The 24706-nt window shown below is 42.7% G+C and overlaps 1 protein-coding gene across 1 annotated transcript; it reads left to right on the top strand.

Annotated features, from left to right (window-relative positions):
* Nucleotides 1-487: 487 nt before the first annotated feature.
* On the top strand, nt 488-22706 carry fhl3b (four and a half LIM domains 3b). Its single transcript, XM_030741756.1, has 6 exons — nt 488-660; nt 12455-12638; nt 16216-16390; nt 17234-17403; nt 17749-17935; nt 20352-22706. Exons 2-6 carry the CDS (start codon nt 12483-12485, stop codon nt 20501-20503), a joined length of 840 nt encoding a protein of 279 aa, XP_030597616.1. The 5' UTR covers nt 488-660; nt 12455-12482; the 3' UTR covers nt 20504-22706.
* The last annotated feature ends 2000 nt before the right edge of the window (nt 22707-24706 follow it).

Below are 24706 nucleotides of genomic sequence, written 5' to 3'. Positions count from 1 at the left end.
TACATAAAACATATTAATGAAGGAATAATTATGTTCCAAAAATATAATAGGGAATACTTTTTCTTTAGGTGCCTTAATTGTATTTCGAGGCTAAAGTTTTTGCATTATTAAGTAGGATTATGACATTTTCTCAAGTCCAAATGCCTGTTTGGTCACTTTACAAATCAGTTATTGAATGCAAAACGCTTAAACTCTCGTGCAGTGTCATTTTTAATGTAATCCGTCTGTATGAGGACGCGCAGTTTTCTACGCTATTCATTTCCCCGCTTTGCGCCATCCCAAACAATCCGGGAAATGCCCCTGCACGAGCCCGAGGATTTCTTAAAGCCTACCGTATATTTAACATATTAAGTTACATCCAGAAAACACACGGAGCCCATCGTCTTTCAGCTCCCCGCAAAGTGAAAGAAAGATGGGAGTGTAAGTGACAGAGAGGCGGGGGGAAGGGGCGGTGACTGGAGGAATCGGTTTGGTTTTACGCACCAGGGACGGCGCAGATGCTTCTGTCAGTGGAAACCCGTCACTTTGAGCTCGCCGGAATCCACGGTGGATTTAACGATCTGTCATCTTAGCAGAGCGGAGCGGCTGAGGCTGCAGGTCCTGCGGAGACTGCAGAGTCCCCTGTGAGCATCTCCAGACGCTGCTGGTGCGCCGTGAACGGTAAGTACATTTACTGACAGCTTTGCGTCATGACGAGTGGGTGATGGATGCTTTATAAAACGTGAATTAAAAATATATTTAGGGGAGTTTGCATGGGTCTAGTTAAATCCGGGAAGGCACAAACGGATCTTCACCTGTCGTCACCTGCTGCTAAAATATCTGCATGAATGGAGGCTTTAAAATTAAAGGTTCCAGTCTCGAAAGAGGCTCCCTTTACGAATCAATGATGGCTGTACTAATGGGTAATAATTGATCAATTACCATGAAAAGCCCGAGGTTGCCAGGTTGTAGTAACTCACTCCAACTGGCTGGTAAGGTGCTGCAGAAAACCGGTCTAAAAAAAAAAAGTAAAGTTATGTTCAGCCTATCTTTGACCCACAAAGGAAGTTCTTTATTCAGTGTGAGGAAATAATGATGCTACTTGGGGATTTAGGGGCCTGAACGTGGTCCAAATGAGTAACCAGTACTGTGACCAAGCGCTTTTGAAGTAAGATTTATGAGAAAAAAAGAACAAGGAGACCCTTGAGGAAACATTTCCTCCCCTCAAGAGCTGAACTGGCTCAGATGCTGGAGGCGCACAAAATAATATCTGGCTGCTAAAAGCCCACACAAACAAACATGTTTTGCACACCAGTCTGTTTTGTGTTAACGAGCCCCTCCGGCCCTGTTGGAGTGATGTCATGTCTCCATCAGATTACAAATTTTGTTCTGGAGACTCAGCAAACAGCCCCCCTACACACACACACACACACACATCACCACCACCACTCATAGTTTCCATCACCGCACACCATCCCCGTGTTCCAATCCATTTGGTCAAATTAATACATTCATTGAAACAATCAGCTCCAGTTGCGCTCTCCCCCTGAAGAAAAGTGTTTTTGTTTCCTGCAGAAAGGAATTCCTGACTGTTGACTTTTTTTAGAAAACAGAGGGCAGAAGAAAAATGTCTTTTTGTCCCCCCCCCTTCACGGTGGAACCACACTATTTTGCCATGTTTTGACCACAGTCACATTCCTCTGAAATTCTTGTGTTGGGTGAAGGTTGGTTGGCTCCAGCTCAGCGGAGATAAACCTCAGACTGAAAAGAAAAAAAAAAAAAAAACAGGAAAAAGAAAAAAGCTGTCAAAGAGGATGATTGTAGAGTCACAACTGTCTGCCACAAATTCAGACTGTCAGGGTGTCATCGTGAGTCAGTCTCACACACTTCGCTGTCTTTTTCATTTCCTAGTCCTGTTGTGCAGCTTGGGATGAGTCTGCTGGAATTTCAGGAAATTCTTCTTTCACAGCTCTCCTAAAACATATGAAGGTTAAGTCAGGAGGGAGTGCTTCACAAACCTCATAAACAGTACAGTTGGACAATGATCAAAACCAGCACCGTCGCATATAAAATGAGCCGTGAGATCAGTTTCATGACTGCTGATCAGTGCCCGTGAGGACTATTCACAGAGAACTGGGGAATGGCTGCACTCACAACATTGTAAGATGGTGAAAGATGCACTCTTGGGCCCCCTCCTCGATTTACTGACAGTCGCTCCCACTTAAATGGCCTGGCCGGCATTCCTCCCTGTCCAGGATACACACATCCTCATCACTGAAAGAGGGGTCACTGGCCTGTAAGAGTGTGAAGTGCAGAGTCCCGACCTGACGAGGTAGGTCTTCTGTGTTGTGTTATTTGCTTAAACAGTGGTTGCTTGGTTTCCCCATTGTATAATCCTCTTGGCACTTAAGCACCCAGGTGCCCACTGATTTGCTTTGTTTGTGCCAGGGGACCCATTTCTTGGGGGTGGCGCAATTTCTGGCATTTGAACGCCACTGAAACAGAAGTGGCTGACTGCTGGAATATCGTCTCGCCTGATCCCAGTGAAGGGAAGCAAGAACAGAGGTGATGTGTGAGCGTTGGTTAGTTTTTTGTCTGCTTCATTCTGGGCTAAGGATGACTGAGGAGAATAATTTAGACAGGAGAAAATTAAAGTGTGCAACTAAAGTTACAAGCACACAAAAATAAAGGTTGACTTTTGTTTTTTAGATGAAAGAAACGAGACTGGAGAGCATTAAGGGTAAATATGCCCAAAATGGATATGGTCCTCTAAAACTGTCTTGCTTTGCTTTTTAATTAATAGAAAAAACAAGTCAGGGAGAAACATTTAGCCGGCGTCCAAAAGCATGACTGAAGCTGTATCAATACAATATTAGAGAGAGAACCCCCAACAATCAGATGATCCTCTGGGGGCGAACACTTGGTGACAGTGAGAAGGACGAACTCCCTTTGAACAGGAAGAGACTTCCCAGAGAACCGGGCTTGGGGAGGAGCGGCCATCCGCAATGACCTGTTGGGCCGTGAGAGGAGAGAGAAGAGGAAAAAAGGAGAATCGGTCTGGACTTGAACATGTAACAGCTGTAGAGTCTGAGCATTGCAACAGTCTAACCTTGGGGGGAATTTGCTGGTACAGTACGTTCTCTCCTAGGTTTGATTGAGGCATTGTGTTAACACACCTGAATGTTCCAGAGCAGCAAACTGCCAAAGTTTCTGCTTTTATAGAGGTGCTCACACTTGCTGATGATTAGTTAACAAAGTGCATTTGATTATCAGCACCTGGCTGCTCCTTACTCTTCTAATTCCAATGGAAACATTAAGGCTGTACTCAGGATTCACTTTGATTATACATCTCTGTATATATTTATTCCGCAACACAAAGATGAAGCCCCGAACCAACAAATCCATCCTTTTTCTTAACTGTATATCCATCATGGAGCTTATCCCTGCTGTCATGGGGCAAAAAGTAAGTTAGACGCCAGACAGGTCGCCGGTTCATCAGGACAAATAAATGCAGGCAGCAGCTTCGGCACTCTGTCAGAAAACAAACAGTTGTTACCATTAACACCCAGGACTTGAACTGAGTATCCACTGCCAGCTGGCAGCCGATGGGAAAAGTGTACTTCTGTTGGATAATAGTCTTTTGTAGACTTTTTAAGATCAAGGTCACTGTTTATTTGTTTCAATCATTTTCCTATAAGCACAGTCCAAGTCCAACAACTGCTTTGCCAAAAGAAACTTGGTTTTAAGAGACTCCACAGGCCCCACTTGATTATAATCTTTTTAATCTTTCCCCCTACTTTCTTTCTTTTCATCTTTATTTCACTGTAATATTTGGATGTTTTAAGTAGATTTCTGGCCGCACTGCTTTAGCTTTGGGGTTTGCAGTTTCAGTACAGACATTGATGTTCCCCAAAGGATGAATTATAATGTCTCTGTGATGATGACTCGAGTGCTCCTGTGGCTCCTGCCACAGCGAACAGTTTGACAGTTTGGGTTTGATTAATTGTCGAGACATTTGGTTCCTCTCAGGAAGAAATGTAACAACTGTGGTGATCCCTCAGCTTTCTTAACAGATTAATATTTTTTATGTTTTTTTTTTTTAACCATGCACTGCATATCAGAGGTTCCAGTTACGACTTTGGAAACAGGTTTTGCTTTGTGACCTCTAGCAAGTATCAGCTTTGGTGGTTGATGTGGTTCGAGGAGCCCCCATAGCCAATGGGTCCTGAAAATAATTTGTAATAAATTATAAAATTGTTACATTTTATTAAATGTTGCATACAGTACTGTGCAAAAGTTTAGAGCCAGCCCTCATCTCTTCATATTTTACTATCAAGGAGACAGATTTGTTGTATTTTTTAAAAGGGATCTTGGGGGGGGGTGTTCGTTCTGAAATCGTCCTGAAGGTCTTTTAACAATTTTAACATTTCATTCTCAATTCTTGATCTAATTATTTTCAGAGGAATGTTTTTTGTGTGTATTTGCATGAAATAATAGTTTTGCACCAACAAGGTGATTCTCAAAGAGCTATTATCTGAAAAAGTGTGTATTTAAAAAATTTGAGGAACCTGGACAAGTGGAAGACAAAAGAAGAAGTGGCAGGCCTAAAAATCTATCTGCAGCAGATGAACAGTGTCTGAAAGTCGTGTCATGCAAAGACCTGAGACAGGATGTAGACTTTCAGTTGATCCACAGAAGCCTCATCAGAAATGGTCTGGTTGGTTGTCAAAAAGTCATTCTTATAGATGGAAACAGGGAGAAAAAAAGCTGAGGCATGCCAAATTACACAAGAACTGGATTAAAATCAGTGGCAGCAGGTCTGATGGAGTGATGAACTGGAGAAGGTCAGGAGAGAGGTATCTGTAAAACACGATGGAGGCTCTGTCGTGGTCTCGGGCTGCATTTCAGCTTGAGGTATTTGAGATCTTGTCAAAATTGAAGGAATTATGAACCCAGAAAAGTACCATCAGATTTGGATCCACCATGCACCAACATCTGGAAAGTATCTGTAGCAAAACATAAAGAAACGAGGGGTGGCTTGAGACGTTTGCACAGCACTATACACGATGATGACTTATGACTATGAGCATATTTTATCTCTGGGCCAACAGAAAGCTTGCCATGATTGTGACACGTCACATCAGTCTGCTGCGAAATTCCTCTCCTCAGGATGCAAAAAAAAGCTTTGAGTCAGTCCACAGCGTCAGATGATGCTAACACTTAATTGGTGCTAATATTATGAGGGAGTTCTTATAAGGGATCCCAAACAAAAAGTTTGAGAACTTCTGATTTAGTCTGACCAGCTACATGTTGTAAAATCTCCATAGAAGCAATCAGAAGGCTAAAACCAGTGAATGTGAGTGATTTTAGGAGTGGTAGCATACCACTGAATGGCCTGTGATAGAGTCAGAGGCTGCAACGTTCTCTAGTGACCAGCTATCAACTACAAAGAATAGTTTTATATGTGAGCAGGACTTGACTTTAGTGAGCATCTCAGGACTGCTCCCTTATGTGCGACTGTTTCAGGTCTGAGGGTAAAACCTGTTTGCAGTAGTGACTCTTTTAATTGTTGCTGTTTGACTGTGAATGTTTGTCAGTGACTCGACTGCAGCTGCAGCCCACATTGTTTCCCTGGATGAACAAACAGCCAGCTGGAGACTCCGAAAACAAAGCGAGGCTCGTACTCTGTCTTTAAAAGAACTTTATCCTTCGTCTTTTCGATTTAATACCCGATCAGGTCACAGCTTTAATGGAAATCGGTGTGAAAGTAATTTGAAATTTGAATCAAATGAACCTGAAAAAGCTCAACTCACAGGAAAATTTTGCTGTTTTTCCTGCAGGAATTCTATTTCTGATTTGCAGAAAGTCCTGCAAACTGAAAGACAGACATTTATCATCCAGTGATACCGATCATTAAAGACACAGTCACACAAAATGAATCAGCTTAAATCACTGGCACTCAATCTGACCTTGCAAGGATTTCACAATGCAGCTTTTCTTTTTTCCTGCGCAACAAACCAAAATTACCGTAACCGATCTGCCAGCTCAGTATCTCAAAATAACATCAGTGTTTACAACAGCGAGGAGCAATTCATCCCGATGAGCTCTTTAATCAGAGGCAACACAAACGACAATGTGTGTTCACGTTGATTTGTGTGCCTGCAGCTGAAATTGGCCTTGTGATCTGCAGGAAGCCACACCACACTGAGCGTCTTTGTACTGGAGATGAAAGGGAGCAAAGTCATCTGACGGCTTTAGGAGACCAGCCTTGTTCTTATTTTTCTTTTTCTATAGCAGAAACTGAAAGGGTGTCACTTTCTTTCCACGCTGCAGGGCTCCTCTGTGAGTACTGTAAATATTCTCATTCACCTCCACAAACCCAGTTTGTGTAATGCAGCAGTCGCACAATGCGAGGACTGTTTGGAGCACCCTAATCCATTTCAGGGGGGAATAAATACGGAAGTGGGGTGGTAACTGAAAACCGACTTTGTCGTACACTTTCTCACGGTCTGTGGATTTTTAAAGGGTGTTAAAGTACAGAAGCGGGTAGTGTATTTTTGTGTTTAGAAAAAATAAGGGAAAACTGATATATAGTGAAATTTATTTACTGTATTTGGACCATATTCAGTATACAGTCAAAAATCTACCAGAACTACCCAAAGAAAAATGAGAAGTGGAGCACATTTCATAGGACGCATGCAATGTGGTGACCATAGACTGTATATAAAAGATGGATGCGCAGGTGCCCTCTTCACCAATGCTACTGCACTAGAGTACTTACAGTGTCTTTTACTGTATTTTACTGAAATACAGCTTTAATGTACTTGTACTAGGGATCTACGTGACTAGACATTTAAACATTGCAGAACTTGCTAATTGGCACCAGAAAAACTAGTTTGAATGTAGCTTAAATGTAGTATTCTCCATCCATCCATCCATCCATCCATCCATCCATCCAGCAGTATTCTTTATGAATATACAAAAGCAATTACCTGTTCAAAGATGTCTCTGCTGGTGGCTGCAGCCCTGACAGATGGCTGCAACTCTGTGAATGGAAGCTGTAAATGAGTGAGGCGGGAAAGTAAAGAGATGACGGCTATGCTAACAAGCGCCTTTCTACAGTACTTTGATCTTAGAGCAGCTTTACGTCAGCTTTCTCAGAATAAACAAGCAACCAAAGCCAGGTGTAACCACATTCTGCTCCAGGGTGTTGATGCTAGCATCGAAGAAACCAACGCTATTGAACTGTGTGATGTGAACCCATCCACCATTATCGTGGTGACAGTTCAGGTTCAAATGAATAAGGCTCCATTTACAGGCCTAGAGACCGGTCCACATCCATCTGGCTGGTGGCAATCTCTGGGAAAATGATTGCTGAAGTCACACAGACCTACAGACCAGTCGGTGACCCTCCAGCATCCACCTAAGTAAGAATGTGAATTCCCCACCCAGTTGGCAAAAACCTCCTTGTGATTGCTTGGGTCACTAGCATAGTGATGGACTATGTATACTCACACAAAGGCTATCTGTACTGTGCACAGGCACATTTGACCTCCAAAGTCCTGACGCAGACCTGGGCATGGTTAAATGAACTGTTCCATGTCCTGCTTAAAAGGTTGGACTATCCGTGCCCCAGCACAGAACTCCAACTCTTCCTCAACTATAGCTGCCTAAAAATTTCATCACTGCTTAAAATCACGAATCTCTCATGTTCAGCAAGAGTGCTTTTCAAGGTTAAGATGCTGAGTCAACGTATCTGGCCGGGATTGTTGCAGTGCTGTGGGGCTGGGTGGGGCAGTCGTGTTTGAGAAGGTAACGTTCTTCTTGTTTCTGAAACTGTGCTTGTGTACCAGGTGACTAAAACAAGCTCACTCTAAACAAGCCGCCGGCAAACTGGCAGATGTAAAAGGTTAAAAGTTTTAGGCATTTCAGTCTAGACCAGTTTCATGACCAACGTCGTCATCTGTGGAGCCACTAATTTAGGGAGAAAAAAAGCCTGTTTTCTTAGCTTCTTACTAATTTGAAATGTTGAAAGAGGATCTGTTTTTAAATGTGGAGAAAGCACTGATTGTAAGTTTAAAAACCAGCAAAAACATCCTTCTTTAAACACACTGGAGGGCGTGCCGGTGAGATTCAGGTGGCTGAGAGAGGAAAAAATTCCCCAAAAAAGGCTCTGTCTCTTTTATAGTGGATGACTTAATATTTTGCGCCTGTGACAGATTTAACACTTTCCTCATATGCCGCTTAGCTTGATTTTATTGCACATGACAAGCAAGTTTTCATCATGGAATAATCTGGTTTGAGAACCCCAGACACGAGTCTAAATTCCTGCAGAGGGAAAGTAAACACTAACAACCAGAAGAGCAGATTTCCTGGCTCCTGTCAGAAGAAACCATCACGTTGCTGAGGAGTAAAGCAACAGAAGCAAGCCATGAAGGGACATTAGACAGAAGGCCTGGTGGCTGATCCCGAGAGGCACTTGCCTTTTGGCCGCCACTACAAAGCGCTGAGAGCCGTGAGCGCGGTAAATCTCTCTCCTGAGCAGACAGCGTATCAGTAAAGAATTCAACATGTGCACTCACCAAGGTGAATTGTGGGCTTAAATAGCTTAAGCAGACGTGCTACTTGAGCGGGAGGGAGAGTGCTCAGACAGGACGGATGACTGTTTGGTTTAATGTGTCATGATGAGAACAGCGTGACATGAATTCCCGGGTGCGGTCACAGAGGACACCTGTAAAACGAGCAATTACGAGGAAGCCAGTCAGTGTTTCAGACAGCTGATTGTCTCAGCCCGTCTACGTGATATGCAGTCAAACTGATTCCTGTCTGATTGGTTATTACTACATAAAGACAGCATCCTTCTCACACCTCATTCAAAATGGCTGAAAATTGTTTTGTTTGGCATCACTGCTTAAGAGATACATACCTGCTTTCATTTAATTTAATTCACGAGAAGAAGTGTGTGCACATCCAGGCAGGAGGAAGAGAAAAGGTCTGCACACACATGGCTCCAGTTTAATGACATAAAACAGCCTTTCGAAGGCGGTGTTCCCTTTCACTGGATCTTCTTATAAACACTCAAATGAAACGGGGGGGGTAGGGTGGTCAGCACCGATGCCCCACAGCAGGAAGGTCCTTCAAATCCAGGCTGGGTCCTTTCTGTGTAGAGTTTGCATGTTCTCCCCGGGTTTTCATGGGTTCTCTTTGGGTGCTCCAGCTTCCTCCCACAGTCCAAAGACATGCATGTTAATGCAGGTTAATCTGTAATTTTAAATTGGCTGTACATGTGAATGTGAATTTGAATGTGAGTGGTTTGTCTCTGTGCTCACCCTGTGAAAGACTGACGACCTGGGATAGCTGGGATAAGCTACATCCTCCATCCTGGAGACTGAAATTGAAGAGAATTAAAGTTGCTGGTGTTGCTTTGTCAACTACATTGCTTGTGTTGCCGTTATGTGTAATGCAAAATCCACTGTAACACTACAGGATTTCATTCAGTCATGGCTCGCAACCATAATCCTCTGCGTTTCGCTTGTTTTTCTTTCACTAGTTTTCACTTTTTTTCTGCCACTTAAATGTGCACACAGCCATAAACTACTGTATATGTAAAAGATGGCTATAACTTTGAAGCCTGAGAAGTTACGCCCATGTGGAAGTGCCTTAAACCTGCACGTTTTGCTGGCCAAAGAGTCAGAAAGGAGTTTGCTCAGTGGCTAACAATGTGACTGACACGAGTGTGTGGTTTTTGTAGTTCTGCCTCTGGGTCGTCACACGTTCACGTTCAAAACACCAAGATGGCAAAAACACTCAGTGGGATTTTGTGCACAGTCTGTGCTAGCAGCTGCAGTGGTGTAACCCCGAGCTCCGCTCCAAATTATTCTATGTCCATCTCATGTTTGTGGCATGTAGCTGGAGCAAAGAGATATAATAAGTTAGCCATAGAGACTGGTCAGTGACCCCACTGGCAGCCACCCATTTCTAGGGAAAAATGACACCAAACACATGATGCATGAAAATGTGAATTTCAGTCATTTAGCAGTTGCTGGAGGTTGCATAGCTTGTTTAATACATGTCTGAAGGGGTTTTGACATTTCTGTTAGAAAGGAGCTGAGGTATGCCTGAACAGGTTTTGAACTTAGTGCTTTCACTGAGCTAAACCAACCCTGCTGGTTCCACGTGCATTTACAGGCTCTCTCACGCTGTTTTCTATTGTATAGACAACAATCCAGCTAGAATCGACTGTCCTGCAGGAGCCATAAAATCCTGCTTTCAGTGGTGATGCATTTTAAGTAGCTGCACTGCATTTTAACGCCAGTCCCATAAGAATTCCCGACTGGAAGCCTACAGGAGGATTTGATGAAAGACCACAGCTGGTGACCACAAAATGTGTTCGCAGATGTTGTGGTCCAGGAAGAGAAACATGAAGCACTAAAACTGAGGAGACTATGTGCGGAAGGAAAGCTATTGTTCTATCACTGCATTCATCGCAGACACGCACGGACGAGAATAGAAACTAAAGCCTCCTCAGACACTTCAGGAGGGAAGTTGAGCTGATTTCTCCATCCAGGCTGAAATGTGACAGAAAGCAGACTTGGGATGTGATGGTTTTCTTTATCAGTTTGGTTTTCCTCCATGTTTTGTTGACCCAGGAAGCAGCACTGTTATCTGCAGGGAGGGATGACTTCAGCGTTCTCCTCCAGGAGAAAGTGTCCCGGAGGAGGGGGAGCTTCTGCTTCTGACATCGGTTTCGAACATGACCGAGAGCAGGCCGTGTTTGTTCTTTTCATGTTTATCTGAAATTGCTGCGTCGTCGGTTATTTGAAACAAAATGTTTGATAGCAGTGGACACCAGGAATGTAAACCGCACTTTCGTGATGAGTCCTTCGCAGACCAGATGCAAATACTTGAAGGTTAGAGAGCGTGAAGTACGGTACCTGTGGAGCCGAAAAACCTTCAGAACAATATTTAATTTATACCAGTCGCATAATAAAACACTTGTGAGTCGCCTTCTTTAGTTTGCATGGGGTCTGGGTCCTCTCATCATTACGTCCGAGGCGGTGATGAGGAGAGGAAGAGGGGGGGTCTTGACTCATTCCTTGATCCCTTGGGGAGATTTGAGAGTCTCCCAGCTGCACTTTGTTGAACCTTTTCTGACATTATAGAAACATGTCAAAGCCACTCTCAACCCAAAATAGGTTAGTGCATTTTTTTTTTTTCCCATGCAGTGATCCTGAACATGAACATATACCCAAACTGGAGAACTTTCCCTATCTGTAATCTTCATCCACACCGTATATATCTTTCCAAGCCCACGTCTGTCCTGTCTTAGATGTTTCTCAGGAGGATATTTAAGCCTCCTGCACTTCATTTCCTCACTCATTTCCCTTTACTGCTGCAGAAAATGGGGTCACATGCCCTCCTAATGCCTCACTGTGTGCTCAGTAATGACGGCGGGATGTTATTGTCTGTGTGCCCGGCCTTATTTCCACCTGTTCTTCCTCTGTGCCCTGAGCTGTCACCAAAGTCATTTGTAGATTCAGCAAACTGAATGTAAATGAAGGAATTCCCCATTTAGGGAGAGCTCAGAGGCCAGAGTACAGCTTTAAAGAAGTAAGAGGTGTTTTTCCAGCTCTGAAAACTTGTGAACACCTCCTGTGCTCATGATCATCATGAGGGCTCAAAAGTAACAAAAATTAAAAAGCGAAAGGCTCCACGCTGATGTGCCACCTTAGCCAAAGATAATATAACAAAGGTTCCCTCCATAAAAAGAGCAGATTTAGAGCAGGGGTGCTGCAGACGTCACAGATTTGTCATTGGCTCTTTTCTGCCTCATTTCTCCTCGGTGCGAACGCGCACGTGTTTTTCTAGTTTCTTGAGATAAATGTCACATGTCCAAATCTGCAGAAAAACAGTGTTCCTGAGGAAGTTGTTGACAAAAGGAAAACACCAGACAAATGAGCTGCATGGCCCTTGAAACGCAGTTCAAACACAGACGAAGAAGAAAAAAAAATCTCTTGAGAGAGCCTTTGAAACTGAGAATGTCGTTTCAGTTCACCTCCCAACAATTAATATTGTTTAGTTGCTCTTTAGTCAATGCCAAACCGCCACAGGAGGCTCTGTGCAAGAATGAGCTGGGAGTAAGCTCTGAATCTAAGTGAGTAATGATGAAATGGGAGAAGCTGGTGTATCATTACAGTAGTGAATTACAGTATATCAACATTAACTGTGTGCTTATTCAGCCCTTATTGTACTTGCAGTAGCTGAAAGATGGAGAGGTTCCTGAACAATATTTAACCTCAAACTGCAGCAGAACATTTTTCAGCTCTCTCCTGTTGCCCTTTATTTCCTAACTGTACATCAAGAAGACTTCTTCCTGCTTCTCCTCCTCCTTCCTGCGCTGCATTCTTGCTGATATTGAAAACTAAACTGTGCCTGTGAATCATCTGGGATTTGTTTGTTTTATTTCTTTTTGCAGGAGGTCGGCTTAAGAAAAAGGCGTCATCATGAGTGATCAGTTCGACTGTAAAAACTGCAACGAGTCCTTGTATGGACGCAAGTACATCCTGGTGGAGAACAGCCAGCACTGCATCCCCTGCTACGACCGCATGTACGCCAACACCTGCCAGGAATGTAAAGAAATAATTGGACACAATGCAAAGGTGAGCTCAGATCATACACTGCTCGACTTTGCATTGTTATTTTAACTGTGAGGTATCACCAGAGGCTTTTTAGAGTGACTTGGGTACTGCCTGATTTTATTTAAATGAAGCATTGTGCTTTCAGATGGAAGATATGGATTCATCATTTAGTCTGTTAAACACCAGTCACAGTTTCTTAGAGTCCAAGAGGAACACTACAGCTACCTTATTTAGATTTATTTTATACAGTCACACCAAGAAAGATGTAATTTAGAAAAATCAAATGGGAATGACAGCTGTGCATGTTGGTACGGTCTACACGCATAAAATCTGATATTGAACCCAAGTTTATTGGATCCATGTCACACGGTGTGGATTGGAAAGAATTTATAAATCTACTGAAACTGCACAGTGGGTGTGGGGCTACACTCATACTCATAGAACTAGAGTTACATCCAGTAACAACTATTTTTCTAGGAGAACTTCTCAGCAAACCAAAAAGTCATGTGTGGGGAATATTTTCTCTGTTGGGCCCCTTACGCCTCTACAAGTAGGCTGTGGCATCATATAAATGCTGAATATTGTTGCTGACCATGTCCGTCCATTTAAGGTCCATCTTCTGATGACTGTTTCCTGCAGGATAACACACCAGTTCACAAAGCTTAAATAATCTGGTTTCTTGAACATGACAGTGAGTTCACTGTACTCTAACGGCCTCCACAGTCACCAGATCTCAGTCCAACAGAGCACCTTTGGGATGAGGTGGAACAGAAGATTCACATCATGGATGTGCAGCCAACAAATCTGCAGCAGCTGTGTGTCCATGTTAATGTGATGCTGTCACATTAACATGGACCAAAATCTCTCAGGAATGTTTCCAGCACCTTGATGAATCTATGCTATGAAGAATTAAAGCAGCTCTGAGTATTTAAAAATCATTGTTTGATACTTTTCTTTTAATGTAATAAGGCAAATACCGTGAGCTAGTTCAGGAAGCCGACTCAGCTTGCGCTGACTCCTCCCAGTTTGGTCTGTTTAAGTGGGAAAATTTCCCATCTCTCTCTGTCTGACATGGTCTGCATGACTCCCTGCTGTTTCAACCCCTTCGCCACCCCAGCATCCACCTCTAGGCTTCATCACTCATCACTCCCCAATTTACTGTGTAACACGTTTGTGGGAAGCAAACATAAGCAAACATCCCCCTGGAGCCTACAGGCATGTTTGGGTGGTGGAGGGGGATCATCACTCCTCAGGTTACAATGTAACACATTTGTGGGAAGTGATGAGCCTGGAGCCTAGATGCCAAACTCTAACTACATATTATATATATGTGTGTGTGTGTAAAAAAAGCTGTTATCCAACTCCAGTAAAAGTGAGCTTTTACACTGTAGTTTTGCCTCATTTACAGAGGTAAAACATTTTTCCTCCACTGAAAAGTGTGCATGTCGGAGTCCCTTATGGTAATTTTTCCAGCTGCCTTGCCTGGAAAACATAACTCTACTTGCAGACCACCAAATTGTCAGTAATCCCCTTTAAGTTGTCCAAAAGCCTTAGCTGAGTGAAAATTAAAAACACTGTCCTGAAGGAAACATCCACAGACGCCACCAGGCCTGTCCTGTGAATTATGGACTCCCTGTGAGGGAGCTCAGTAAATTACAGTCCTGCTTGCTTTGGCCGTCCCTCCTCCGCACAGCACGTAACAGCACGCATCCCTCATCCTTTTCCAACCCAGTGCCCCGCTGTGAAACACCATGCCTCAAAAAAAAAAACAAAGTTTCTCACCCACCATTCAATGGAGCCATTTATCACCAAGCTTGCGTGAACTGTGCGTGAACTTGAACACAAGCAGCTGTTAAAGAGAGAAAATACAAAGTGAGTTATTCTGATTTTTAAGAAAATAATAATGGAAAAAAAGGGGAATCCCTCTGTTAACTCTCCTCTGTTTGGAGACAGCAGGGTGCTGCAGAGAGTAGGGGACCGTGGGTTCAAGTCTTTTTATGAGAAACAACAACAAGTCAAGTCTAAACTTGTAACCTACGTTGTTTTAGTTCACTGTTTTTGAATAAAACAGTGAAGCAGCGGTGCTGCATGTCCAGAGAGGCTCAAAAAGTGCACATCTATAAAAATGTCCAAAGACATGCTGTTTCAATAATTTAGTAAAAGAACTGTAACTACAATAACATAATGCACGCCTGATTTAAAAGTACGTTAAGCTTATCCGGCCAAAAGACCGATAAGCTCATACCATGAGCCCTAGGACAGCTGGGATCGGCTCCAGCCCCACCCGTGACACTGAAAAGGAAAATCGGAAGAGAATGGAAGGTTTATTTATTATTTTTAGCATAATAATGTCATAAGATAGGTTGGGGCAGTCAAGAGTTAGGACCGTGGTGTTGGAATAGCATTCGGTCTTCGTGAGAGATGATAGGCAATAATCTGCTTTGCTAACGTGACAGCCTAATTTCCTGTGTGCCTGATATGTCTGCAGACCTGCATGTGCACTACTTCCGCTTTCCCCAAGCCATTAGCAATGTCAAGAGTCTCCATGTTGATAAATTTTGCATTCAAAGAATGGTTCTTTTCAGCTGTAAAAATGGTTGAGTGCCCACTCTGGGTCAGGGACGAGTTGCTGCCCTGATTGGAGGAGTTTAAATCTTGTTCATGACTGAGAGGAGAGATAGACAGATGGATTGGGGTTGCGTCTGCAGTGATGTGGATGCTGTACCGGTCGATCTACATCCTCACCTATGATCAGACGGAGCAGATAAGGTGATGAGTTCGGCCATTCAGCCACTACGCCTCCACATCGAAACAAGGCAGTTGAAGCGTTTCAGGCATCTGACTAGGATGCCTCCTGGATGCCTCTTAGGTGACGTGTTTTGGGCATGTCTCACCAGTAGGAGGCCCTTTGGCAGACCCAGGACATTATTTCTTGGCTGGCTTGGGAATGCCTTGGTGTCACACTGGATAAACTGGAGGAGGTGGCAGGGGAGAGGGAGGTCTGAGCTTCTCTGCTCAGGCTGCTGCCCCCGTGATCTGCACCCAGATAAGCAGCAGAAGATGGATGGATGGAAAATGATGAAGAAAGAAGTTCATGAAATACCAAATGATGTAATAGCTTGAAATATTACTACTGTTAGATGGTGATGATCACAATCTTATTGGTCATGATCATGGAGAGAGCAGTCTTATTGGTTGTCTCCCACATTAGGAAGGGGTGGTTGGGGCCTTCTGCACTGCCCATGCTCGTAATTGTGACTTCTACAAGGGTGAGAAAGGTTGCAGAGATGTTGCACAAACATAAGAAATGACCAGCAAACCCCTTTTGTTTATCCATTTGAAGATACTGGAACTTTTCTCCATCATGTTTTAGGTGGAAATGTTTTAGTAAAATCAACCTGTTATGTTTTATTTTTGTTTCTCGTTGTGCATTTCTTTAATTTTGTCAGCAGATGAGTGTGATTTTACAGACTTGATTATTTTCCTGTGAGATTGACACAGGAACAGAGCAAACCTGAATTTTATTGTAACCACTCTGAGTTTCTTCTAGCAATGACACACTTTAATTTCAAGCCTCGCATCTCTCGTCTTCTTTCAGGAACTCTTCTATGAGAACAGACATTACCACGAGCACTGCTTTCGCTGCTTCCGCTGCGACCGCTCTCTGGCAGACGAGCCCTTCACCAGCCAGGACGACGCTCTGGTCTGCAGCGACTGCTACTGCAACGAATTTTCCTCCAAGTGCGTGGCCTGCGACAAGACGGTCATGCCAGGTAGAGAAAACGCAGACCGCTGAACTGTGTTCCCAAACTTCCTCTGCAACAAATCGCTCAATCTCCAACATTCAGTGCTGTGCAGTGCTGATAGTGAGAGTTCACACCCTGTCTTCACAGGAATGAAAGGCTAAATGAGTTTTTGTTATCTGAGGGTGTGACAGCTCAGATGTGACAGAATGATTGCTTCCTCTGCTCCGCTGAAAATATCTCCCTCCAGAGGTCTGGCTCCTGTGACAAAACAAGCCAAACATCAGTGTCAGATGACTGAAAATTACCCGGGCTTGTGGGTAGTGAATGTTACAACTCACTGGTTCTTTTCTTTAGTTTCTGATCAGACTGGAATGCCTTTAAAAAGTTGCTGCCCTCTTACCCCATTTCTTAAAAGTGCAGCCAAGTTCAAGTTCAAAACACCGTTGTGTTTTTGGGCTACATTTCAGGTCCCAAAAGTCGTAAAGTGAGCCCAGTGATTAAAAGATCCGATGACTGGCTGCCAGCTGCTGCGCGGTGAAAGAGTCTGGACTAAAGTGCACTTATGAAACAGTTAAAATGGTCTCAGAAGGCCGTGCAGCCATGTACGCAGCTGCTTTGTTACAGCATGCCACACTGTTCTGATGCACTGGAGCTGCAGCAGTCTAACAGTGCCAAAACAGGTTGAGCCGTCGCATTGAATCATCACTTTTGGGTTTCTCAGAGTTCGTGTGAATGTTATCAGATTTCATTCCAGCTCGTATTTACAGCAGAGATCAAAGAGGAGTTACTCAGAAAAAAAAAACCCCCATCAACAAATGATCAAAAGGTTCTCGCTTTCGGCCCTGATTTTCCCGTGTTTTTCTCCAACAGGATCGAAGATGTTAGAGTACGACGGCTCCACGTGGCACGAGGACTGTTTTGCGTGTCACGCCTGCGAGAAGCCGATCGGTACAGAGGCCTTCATCCCTGACAAAAACAACTACTACTGTGTGCCCTGCTACGAGGGCAGGTTTGCTCCTCAGTGCAGCCACTGCAAAAAGGTGAACCACTGTTAGGGCTGCAGTATTGTTTCATCTGTTGATCTTTTCATTAATCCTTTCCTTTAGAAAATGCCAGAATACGCTGAAATATATTGGAGCCTGTCCCAGCTATCATGGGGCGAGAGGCAGGGTACACCGTGGACAGGGCTAACACAGAGAGACAGGCAACCATTCACACCTGTGGGCAATTTAGAATCAATTAACCTAACCCCACTCACCGCGTTGTCTTTGGACTGTGGGAGGAAACCAGAGTACCCAGAGAAAACCCACACAAACACAGAGACAACATGCAAACTCCACAGAAAAAGTGTTACATGTCTCACTGACCCGGTCTGTGTCGCCCAGGCTCTGACTAAAGGAGGGGTGACCTACAAGGACGAGGTGTGGCATAAAGAGTGCTTTTTGTGCACGGGCTGCAAAACGCCGCTCGCTGGCCAACCCTTTACCTCGCAGGGGGAGAGTCCATACTGCGTCAAGTGTTTCAGTAACCTGTATGCGAAAAAGTGCGCCAGCTGCAACACGGCCATCACAGGTTAGTAATAAGCACATTCCCCCAGAGCTCACACAACAGGTTGTGGAAACAATGTGCATGCAGCACTTCTGGTTTCATTTCATTCAGGCTGGAAACACTGCTTTGCCTCTCCTTTTTTCCTGTCTGCTGTGAATTGATTGTCTTCTGTCAATAAACAGTTCTCTTTAGCAAACAGGTTTAGGCAGGTCTGCTGACTCAGGGTTCAAATTTGAGTCTGTCTGCGTCCTCTGTGTGTTTGCTGTGTAATTTTCCCTAATATTCAAACAAATTAATTCACAGTGAATGTTTTTTTAACATCAAACAGCAGCAGAAGAAAGTGTTCAGTTTGCACCAGAAATGATTTAAACAAATTCGATATAGCAGTGGATATGAGAGTGAACCTTCAGCAGAGATGATGATACAAGTCTGGAGGCTGCAGTGGAAAGGGAATGCTGTGATTAAGGAGTAAACTACCTGCTGTAATTACTTGTGATGGATATAAGTGATAAAAGTGTCCCATAAGCATCACTAAAAACATTATATTTACATTAAGTGATTTTTTTTGGCCAACTTCGAGCTCCTAGACTAGCTTTACATGATTCACCTTTTAAAGTAATCCTTATTTGTTCTATGCTGAGGCTTCAGCAGTTCAGCCTCCGTCTGAAACAAGCTTTTTAACTCCTCCCCCTTTAAGTCAGTGTGTGACCCATGTGACCATATTAGGACTATCTCCTCTCTCTGACATCATACAGAGTCAAGAGTAGAAAAAACTGCGTAAAACTGAGCACTTAGAGCAATCTGAAGCCTGATTGTTTGGCTCACACTGATAATCTACACATACACTAAGGCCTCAGTCACACAGACCTGGTAGGCGACTCCCTGGTGACTGCTGGTTGTGAGGGAAACATGTATATTTTCTAACCGGTTGGCAGGTAGTTGCTGGTGATATTGGTCATAAAGAGGGCGATGCACCAAAAACTTTGTTTAATATGAGAAGCCACCATTGTAACTGTATATATAGAGGAAATAAAGAAAAGTTTCCAAATAATTAGCAAACAGTGGTGCAGTTATGCTTTAAAAGCAACAATACTCTCAGATTTGAGTCAGTTTTTTCTGTTCTCCTGATTAATGTAAACAGTCATTTCCTTTAGCTCTGCTTTGACCACTAATAACTCATAAGGGAAATATTTATCTGCTAAATGCAACATTATATTCTCTAGCGACGCCAATTCATGCTTTGCTTGTCTGCATTTCTACAAGTGTCTGTGATTTCATCTTGTGTTCAAGTGTTTGACGGTTTGCACACTGCAGGTAACCAAACTAGACCTTTGTTTTAAGGAGAGCTCGTGATCCATAATCCACACCTTAGTTATTTCTTAATAGAGCAATTATTAATAAATAAAAACACACAGACTGTATTTAAAAAATGGACGTAGCTTGTGACATCACCCACTAGTTTGGGATGCGGCATTTTGAAGCCTGAGTGGTCTCTAGGCCTGTGTGACTGGAGTTTACGCTGTACAGATGCAACACGCAGACAAACAGCACTAATTACTAACACATAAATAAAATACTAGGATTTCACGTGCCAAAACTAAAGTATAAACTTCTGTGGTGCTCTCAGACTGTCAAATAATTTCATCAAAATGCTCCAAAAGGCACCAGTATCACAAACACAGACACAATTTAGAGAGGCTGACTGTCTCAGTACACCTGTCAGTCAAAGTGACCACACCCCTAATTTTTAACTGCAAAACAAAATCCAAAGAGGTGAGTTAAATTACCTCCCTGTAAAGTTCTGAAGGGGGAACTTAGCTATTTTTTTTTCTACCCTCCTGTAAAGATGTTCATTTTGTAGCTGAATTTGGGCATTTTTATAATGGGAATCTGTGGGGATCGACTCACTTTTGGAGTCAGCCTCAAGTGGCCACTAGAGGAACTGCACTTTTTTTGGGCCTCACCTTAATTTTTCAGCTCGGGAGCTTGCCTCTTAATTCAGCCTTGACTATGTACAAATCTAAAAATAAACTCCTGACTAAAGCAATTTCATTTTCTCAAAACAAAACTTTAAGAATAATTTTAGAGAAATGCAGAAAGCTAAAAAAATAAATCTACACAGGATGGAAACAAAACAGCAGAGTAATACAAGTACAAGAAGACTCATTATGAATCTTATCTTTTCTCATGATTAATAAAGATGCCAGGGATAAATGAGGATTTAAATGAAATGCTCTTGACCACAGGTATGAGTTAGAATACTTGAGGGCGCACAGAACTGGCAGTGCTTTTTGTATTACTGCCAGCTGCTGATGGTATCACGAAATCATGAACACCATTTCCGCAGTTTTATGAGGCTGTTGTAAAAGCCTTTTTTCCACCCGGAGTGAAAAAAAAATTCCTTCATTAGTTGCTCATGTGCCGAGTCTTTGTCTTGTAGGGTTTGGAGATGGGAAGTATGTTTCTTTCAAGGACCGGCAGTGGCACCAGCCGTGCTTCAAGTGTTCGCGTTGCTCCGTGTCGCTGGTGGGCTCCGGCTTTTTCCCTGACCGCGACCAGATTCTGTGCACAGACTGCAACAACGAAGACTGACCGTGCAACGCTGCAGCCAAATATCAGAGTCTGCAGCCGCCAGCAGAAAAAAACTTCTAACCCTCAGCTTTGCACGTACTGTTTCACCAATCACTCACAGTGTAAAGCTGACCCAAAGCTCAGTATTTACAACTCAAAAACTCTTACCAGCTCTTAGCACACGGACAGATGTGTGTATGTTTAGATGCAGAAAGTCTCGTGTGCTACATTGTTTTTCTTAGTGTTTGTTTTGCACATTAAAGACCTGATAAAAACATACAAATTATATATGCAAACATTTAATGTTGTCTTGTGCTTGGCAAAAATATTCAAGCTTTTTTTTACTGAATTTTTAAGATATCAGTCTCTCACTATGTTAACACCTTTTCCTCTTTAGCTTTACTGCTGTACATGCAATAAGATGTCATTAAATAAACAACAAATGGTAAATGGTGGATTCATCTGCATGAACACATTTTAGCTTGTATGGAAAGAAAATGAATGCCTATAGTTAATTTATTCTGATCTGAACTAGTTGAGTTTGTAAACTTATGGATTTTTTTTGGTTTGTTGTCTTTTCACACGGAGAAAACTCCAAGCCAACCAAAATAACCACCTGTGAATGTTCAGTTTTCTCATTGGAGCGACAAAAATAAATACGGGAAGAAGATGCTTGTTCTGGACTAGTAGATAATGTGGAATATTTCCTAACACTCGTAACATTTGTACTTATCTGGGCAATTTTATTTGGGCTAGTTGGTGCAGTTTGTGTACCCTGCACATCTGTGGTACTCTACTGTATTCCCAGATGGGAAGGCATTTAGCTCAAATGTACAGCTGGTAGCTGGGTCAGATCACATTCCCACCATAAACGAACTGTTCTGGAGCTCATTATGAACCACACCGAGTCCGCGTCCTCCAAAGGGTTTTTGATGCAGTTATTTTAGTCCCCACCCAAGTGCAATTACTTAAAAGACAGGAGGCAAAGCTGAAGGTAGCAGAGCTGAGAATGCTAAGATATTAACTGGGAGTGAGCAGGATGGACAAGATTAGAAATTAGTGCATCAGAGGGACAACTCGGGTTGAACGGTTTGGAGACAAGATTAGAGAGACAAGGCTGAGATGGTCTGAACATGTGCACAGGGGGAACAGTGGATATACTGGATGCTGAAGATGATGCTGCCAGGTGTGACAGAGGAGGATGCTAGAGATAGGGTGAGATGGAGGAAGGTCAGACTCGATGGTGATTACTATTCACATCTATACAAACGCACCAGATTGATTTAAACAGACTAAACCGCGCAGGTGTGAAAACTGTAGAAGCACTTTCCAACATGTGGGCTGTAACTAGAAAGCATTTATTCTTAAATGATTTCAGGTCTTGTAACAAGTCTGGAGCCAGATGTTAACATTAGCATGCTAACATGAAAAAATGAATGTGTTAACACTTCAGCCACAGCTATAGAGGGTGATGTCATTAGTCATTCATTCATTCATTCATATGCACTGGCACAAGCCAGTGCACTCCTAGTGCTGCTCCGGAGCCCAGAGAAATGGGGAAGGTTGCATCAGGAGGGGCATAAAATCTTTGCAATATCAAGTATGTAAATCATAAAGAATCAGAGTTAACGTCTGCCCCCAATACTGACCTGACAGGTACCTGCCTGTTGGCCTAATTTTTCAGACCCATTGCTTTTTGGCTTCAAACAGCAGTGCATCAGATTAGCTTAGCAAAGCTCATGGTGTAACAGCTATTCTACCTATTTTGTCTCAGGATGCTTTCACAATAGATTTTTTTTTTTTGTTCTCACAAATTTCACTTTATGGTTGAATAAAGGTTGAAAAAAAACCCCAATGTGACTAATCTGCCCAATTCCTGTCCTTTGAGCCAGAACTTGAATGTGTTAATTACCAACCTTTAGCTTTGTGACTTTGCAACCAGTGAAACCCATTCTTCCGTTTCTACCCTTTGTGCTAAGCTAAGCTAGAAGAAGTTTATTATATAGACATGAGCAGCTGTGGCTCTGCAGACAGAGATAGTAGATTGCCTACCAACTGAAAGGTTAGTGGTTTCCATGTTGACGTATCTTTGGGTAAGATACTGAACCCCAAATTTCCCCCAATACATCCACCAGAGTGTGACTGTGCACGTTAGATACAAAGTTTTTAAAGGCATATAATAAAGCTCTGTATGACTGCAGTAAATGAGTGCTCAGGTAGAGCAGGAAGGTACCAGTTAATTTACCATTTAAATGAGATGATGTCAGACTTTTTATTCAGACAGTCACAAACAAACAGAGGTGGCAAAAGTACTGACATTCTGTACTTAAGTAGAAGTACAAGTACTTATGTTAAAAAATACTTTAGTAAAAGTCGAAGTACTGGTTCAACTTCTCTACTTAAGTAAAAGTAAAAAAGTACAGGCTCTGAAATGTACTCAAAGTAAGAAAGTAAAAGTAGTTCTTTGGAGGATGTTTCTACAAGCTATTTTTGTGTAAAACAAACCGAACCTCATTATATATTATTGTAATAATATAAAATAATATTACATGAGAATACAAACGTTATTCCAATCTAAATTTTAATCCTAATGAATGCACTCAGCTTGAATCTGTTCTGTAGGACACAAACTGTGAAAGGGAATTTAAACACAGCTCTGTTCTCTGTGTCCTCCATAGTAGAGGGTGACTGTGCCTCCACCTAAACACCAACATGAGGATACTCAGGGGTTACAGTGGGATTCAGAAGGTGGAGGAACCCTAAGATCAGCTGTAGCGGCTCTGCATGGGGAGAAGAATCACAGCTTTCTACTGTGAGCTGCAGTAAATGATGTTGGTGTGCAGGCTGTGATCAGCTGACCTGCTGCTGCTGCTGCTCTGAGGTTTACTGCTCTGTGTGGATGAACTGAACTCACAAAGATGTAACCCAGTATTTCACAGCTATCTGAGCTGATCTCCATCCCTGACAGCATCCCCTACGCTGACAGCATACAGGCTGTAGAAATGTTGGATTCAGTGAATGAATCTCAGCATCAGCAGCTTTGATTCAAACTCATCTCTGCTGCACTGATGTAACCTGTAACTCTGACCATGAACACAAACACTGTGCTCCAGTCCAACACAGAGCTTTACTGTAAATACAGTACAACAAGCTAACCTAAACTGCAGTATTTTCATAGAATCTTTGAATTACACAACGTCAGCATACTTCAGTTTATTTTCCAGTCCTTACCTTTAATTCTAACCTCTCTTCTTCCTCTCCTGTCCTGTTTCTCCATCTCTGAGTGAACATCTCTCTCTTTGCTCTCCCTGAAATACAGCAGCTCTTCTTTTAGCTAGCAGACACACTGTGTAACAAACTGCACACACTTTGTGTGTTTGCTGATATTTGTTGAGCATTTAGAAACGCTGCATTTACCTGCCACACGTTACTCCCTTCATGCTCGCTCCTCTTCAGTGTTGCTCTTCTGGAGCAACACTGAAGAAGCAGTAGCTAAGCTGTTTATGTGCCGCAGCGCAACTTACGGACTCGGTCCGGCCCGATTATAGCGCTATAAATGATACATTAATTATATGGGTTTGCGTATTTAATCCCTTTGTACGAGATAAGCCCCGATGATGGAGGATACGCAGTACGATTGTCTCTTATGTGTTATTATTCCTCCGTTTAGGCTCAGATCGTTTGATGTTTGACGGCGCACTGACCGGAAATGCAAACTTCTCTCTGACGTGTTAAAAAGTAACGAGTCTGTTTGAAAATGTAAGAAGTAGAAAGTACCGATACTTGTGTAAAAATGTAGGGAGTAAAAGTAAAAAGTAGTCAGAAAAATAAATACTTAAGTACAGATACCTGAAAAATCTACTTAAGTACAGTAACGAAGTATTTGTACTTCGTTACTTCCCACCTCTGCAAACAAATAATTTCCTGTTTTGGAAAATGCTCATAAACTAGAGTTCATTTTATCCAGGAAAGGCATAAAAATCATATTTTTCTATTGGTTTCTGTGTTACAAGGAAACAAAATTTGTCTCCTTGATGAAAGCCATTACATCATCCTAAAATGTCATGGTAACCCGTTTCTTAAAAAAGCATGAAAACTATCAGGGAATAATTTTCCTTTTAAATGACCTCACCAATTTCCCAAAGAAGAGTTCATGTGGGTCATCCCGGGAAGACTTTCTCTTACTATTACTTACATACATAATATGGATAAATATTTACAGTT

This window comes from Archocentrus centrarchus, chromosome 11 (assembly GCF_007364275.1).
Source record: "Archocentrus centrarchus isolate MPI-CPG fArcCen1 chromosome 11, fArcCen1, whole genome shotgun sequence".
In the NCBI taxonomy this organism is placed as follows: domain Eukaryota; kingdom Metazoa; phylum Chordata; class Actinopteri; order Cichliformes; family Cichlidae; genus Archocentrus; species Archocentrus centrarchus.
Note: the sequence above shows the minus strand (reverse complement) of the source record. Positions and strands in the feature narration are given on the sequence as shown.

Coding starts and splice junctions, on each gene's coding strand:
- fhl3b (XM_030741756.1), top strand. CDS start 12,483: ATGAGTGATCAGTTCGACTGTAAAAACTGCAACGAGTCCTTGTATGGA. Junction 16,391..17,233: donor CGACAAGACGGTCATGCCAG/GTAGAGAAAACG, acceptor TTTCTCCAACAG/GATCGAAGATGTTAGAGTAC. Junction 17,936..20,351: donor CTGCAACACGGCCATCACAG/GTTAGTAATAAG, acceptor TTTGTCTTGTAG/GGTTTGGAGATGGGAAGTAT.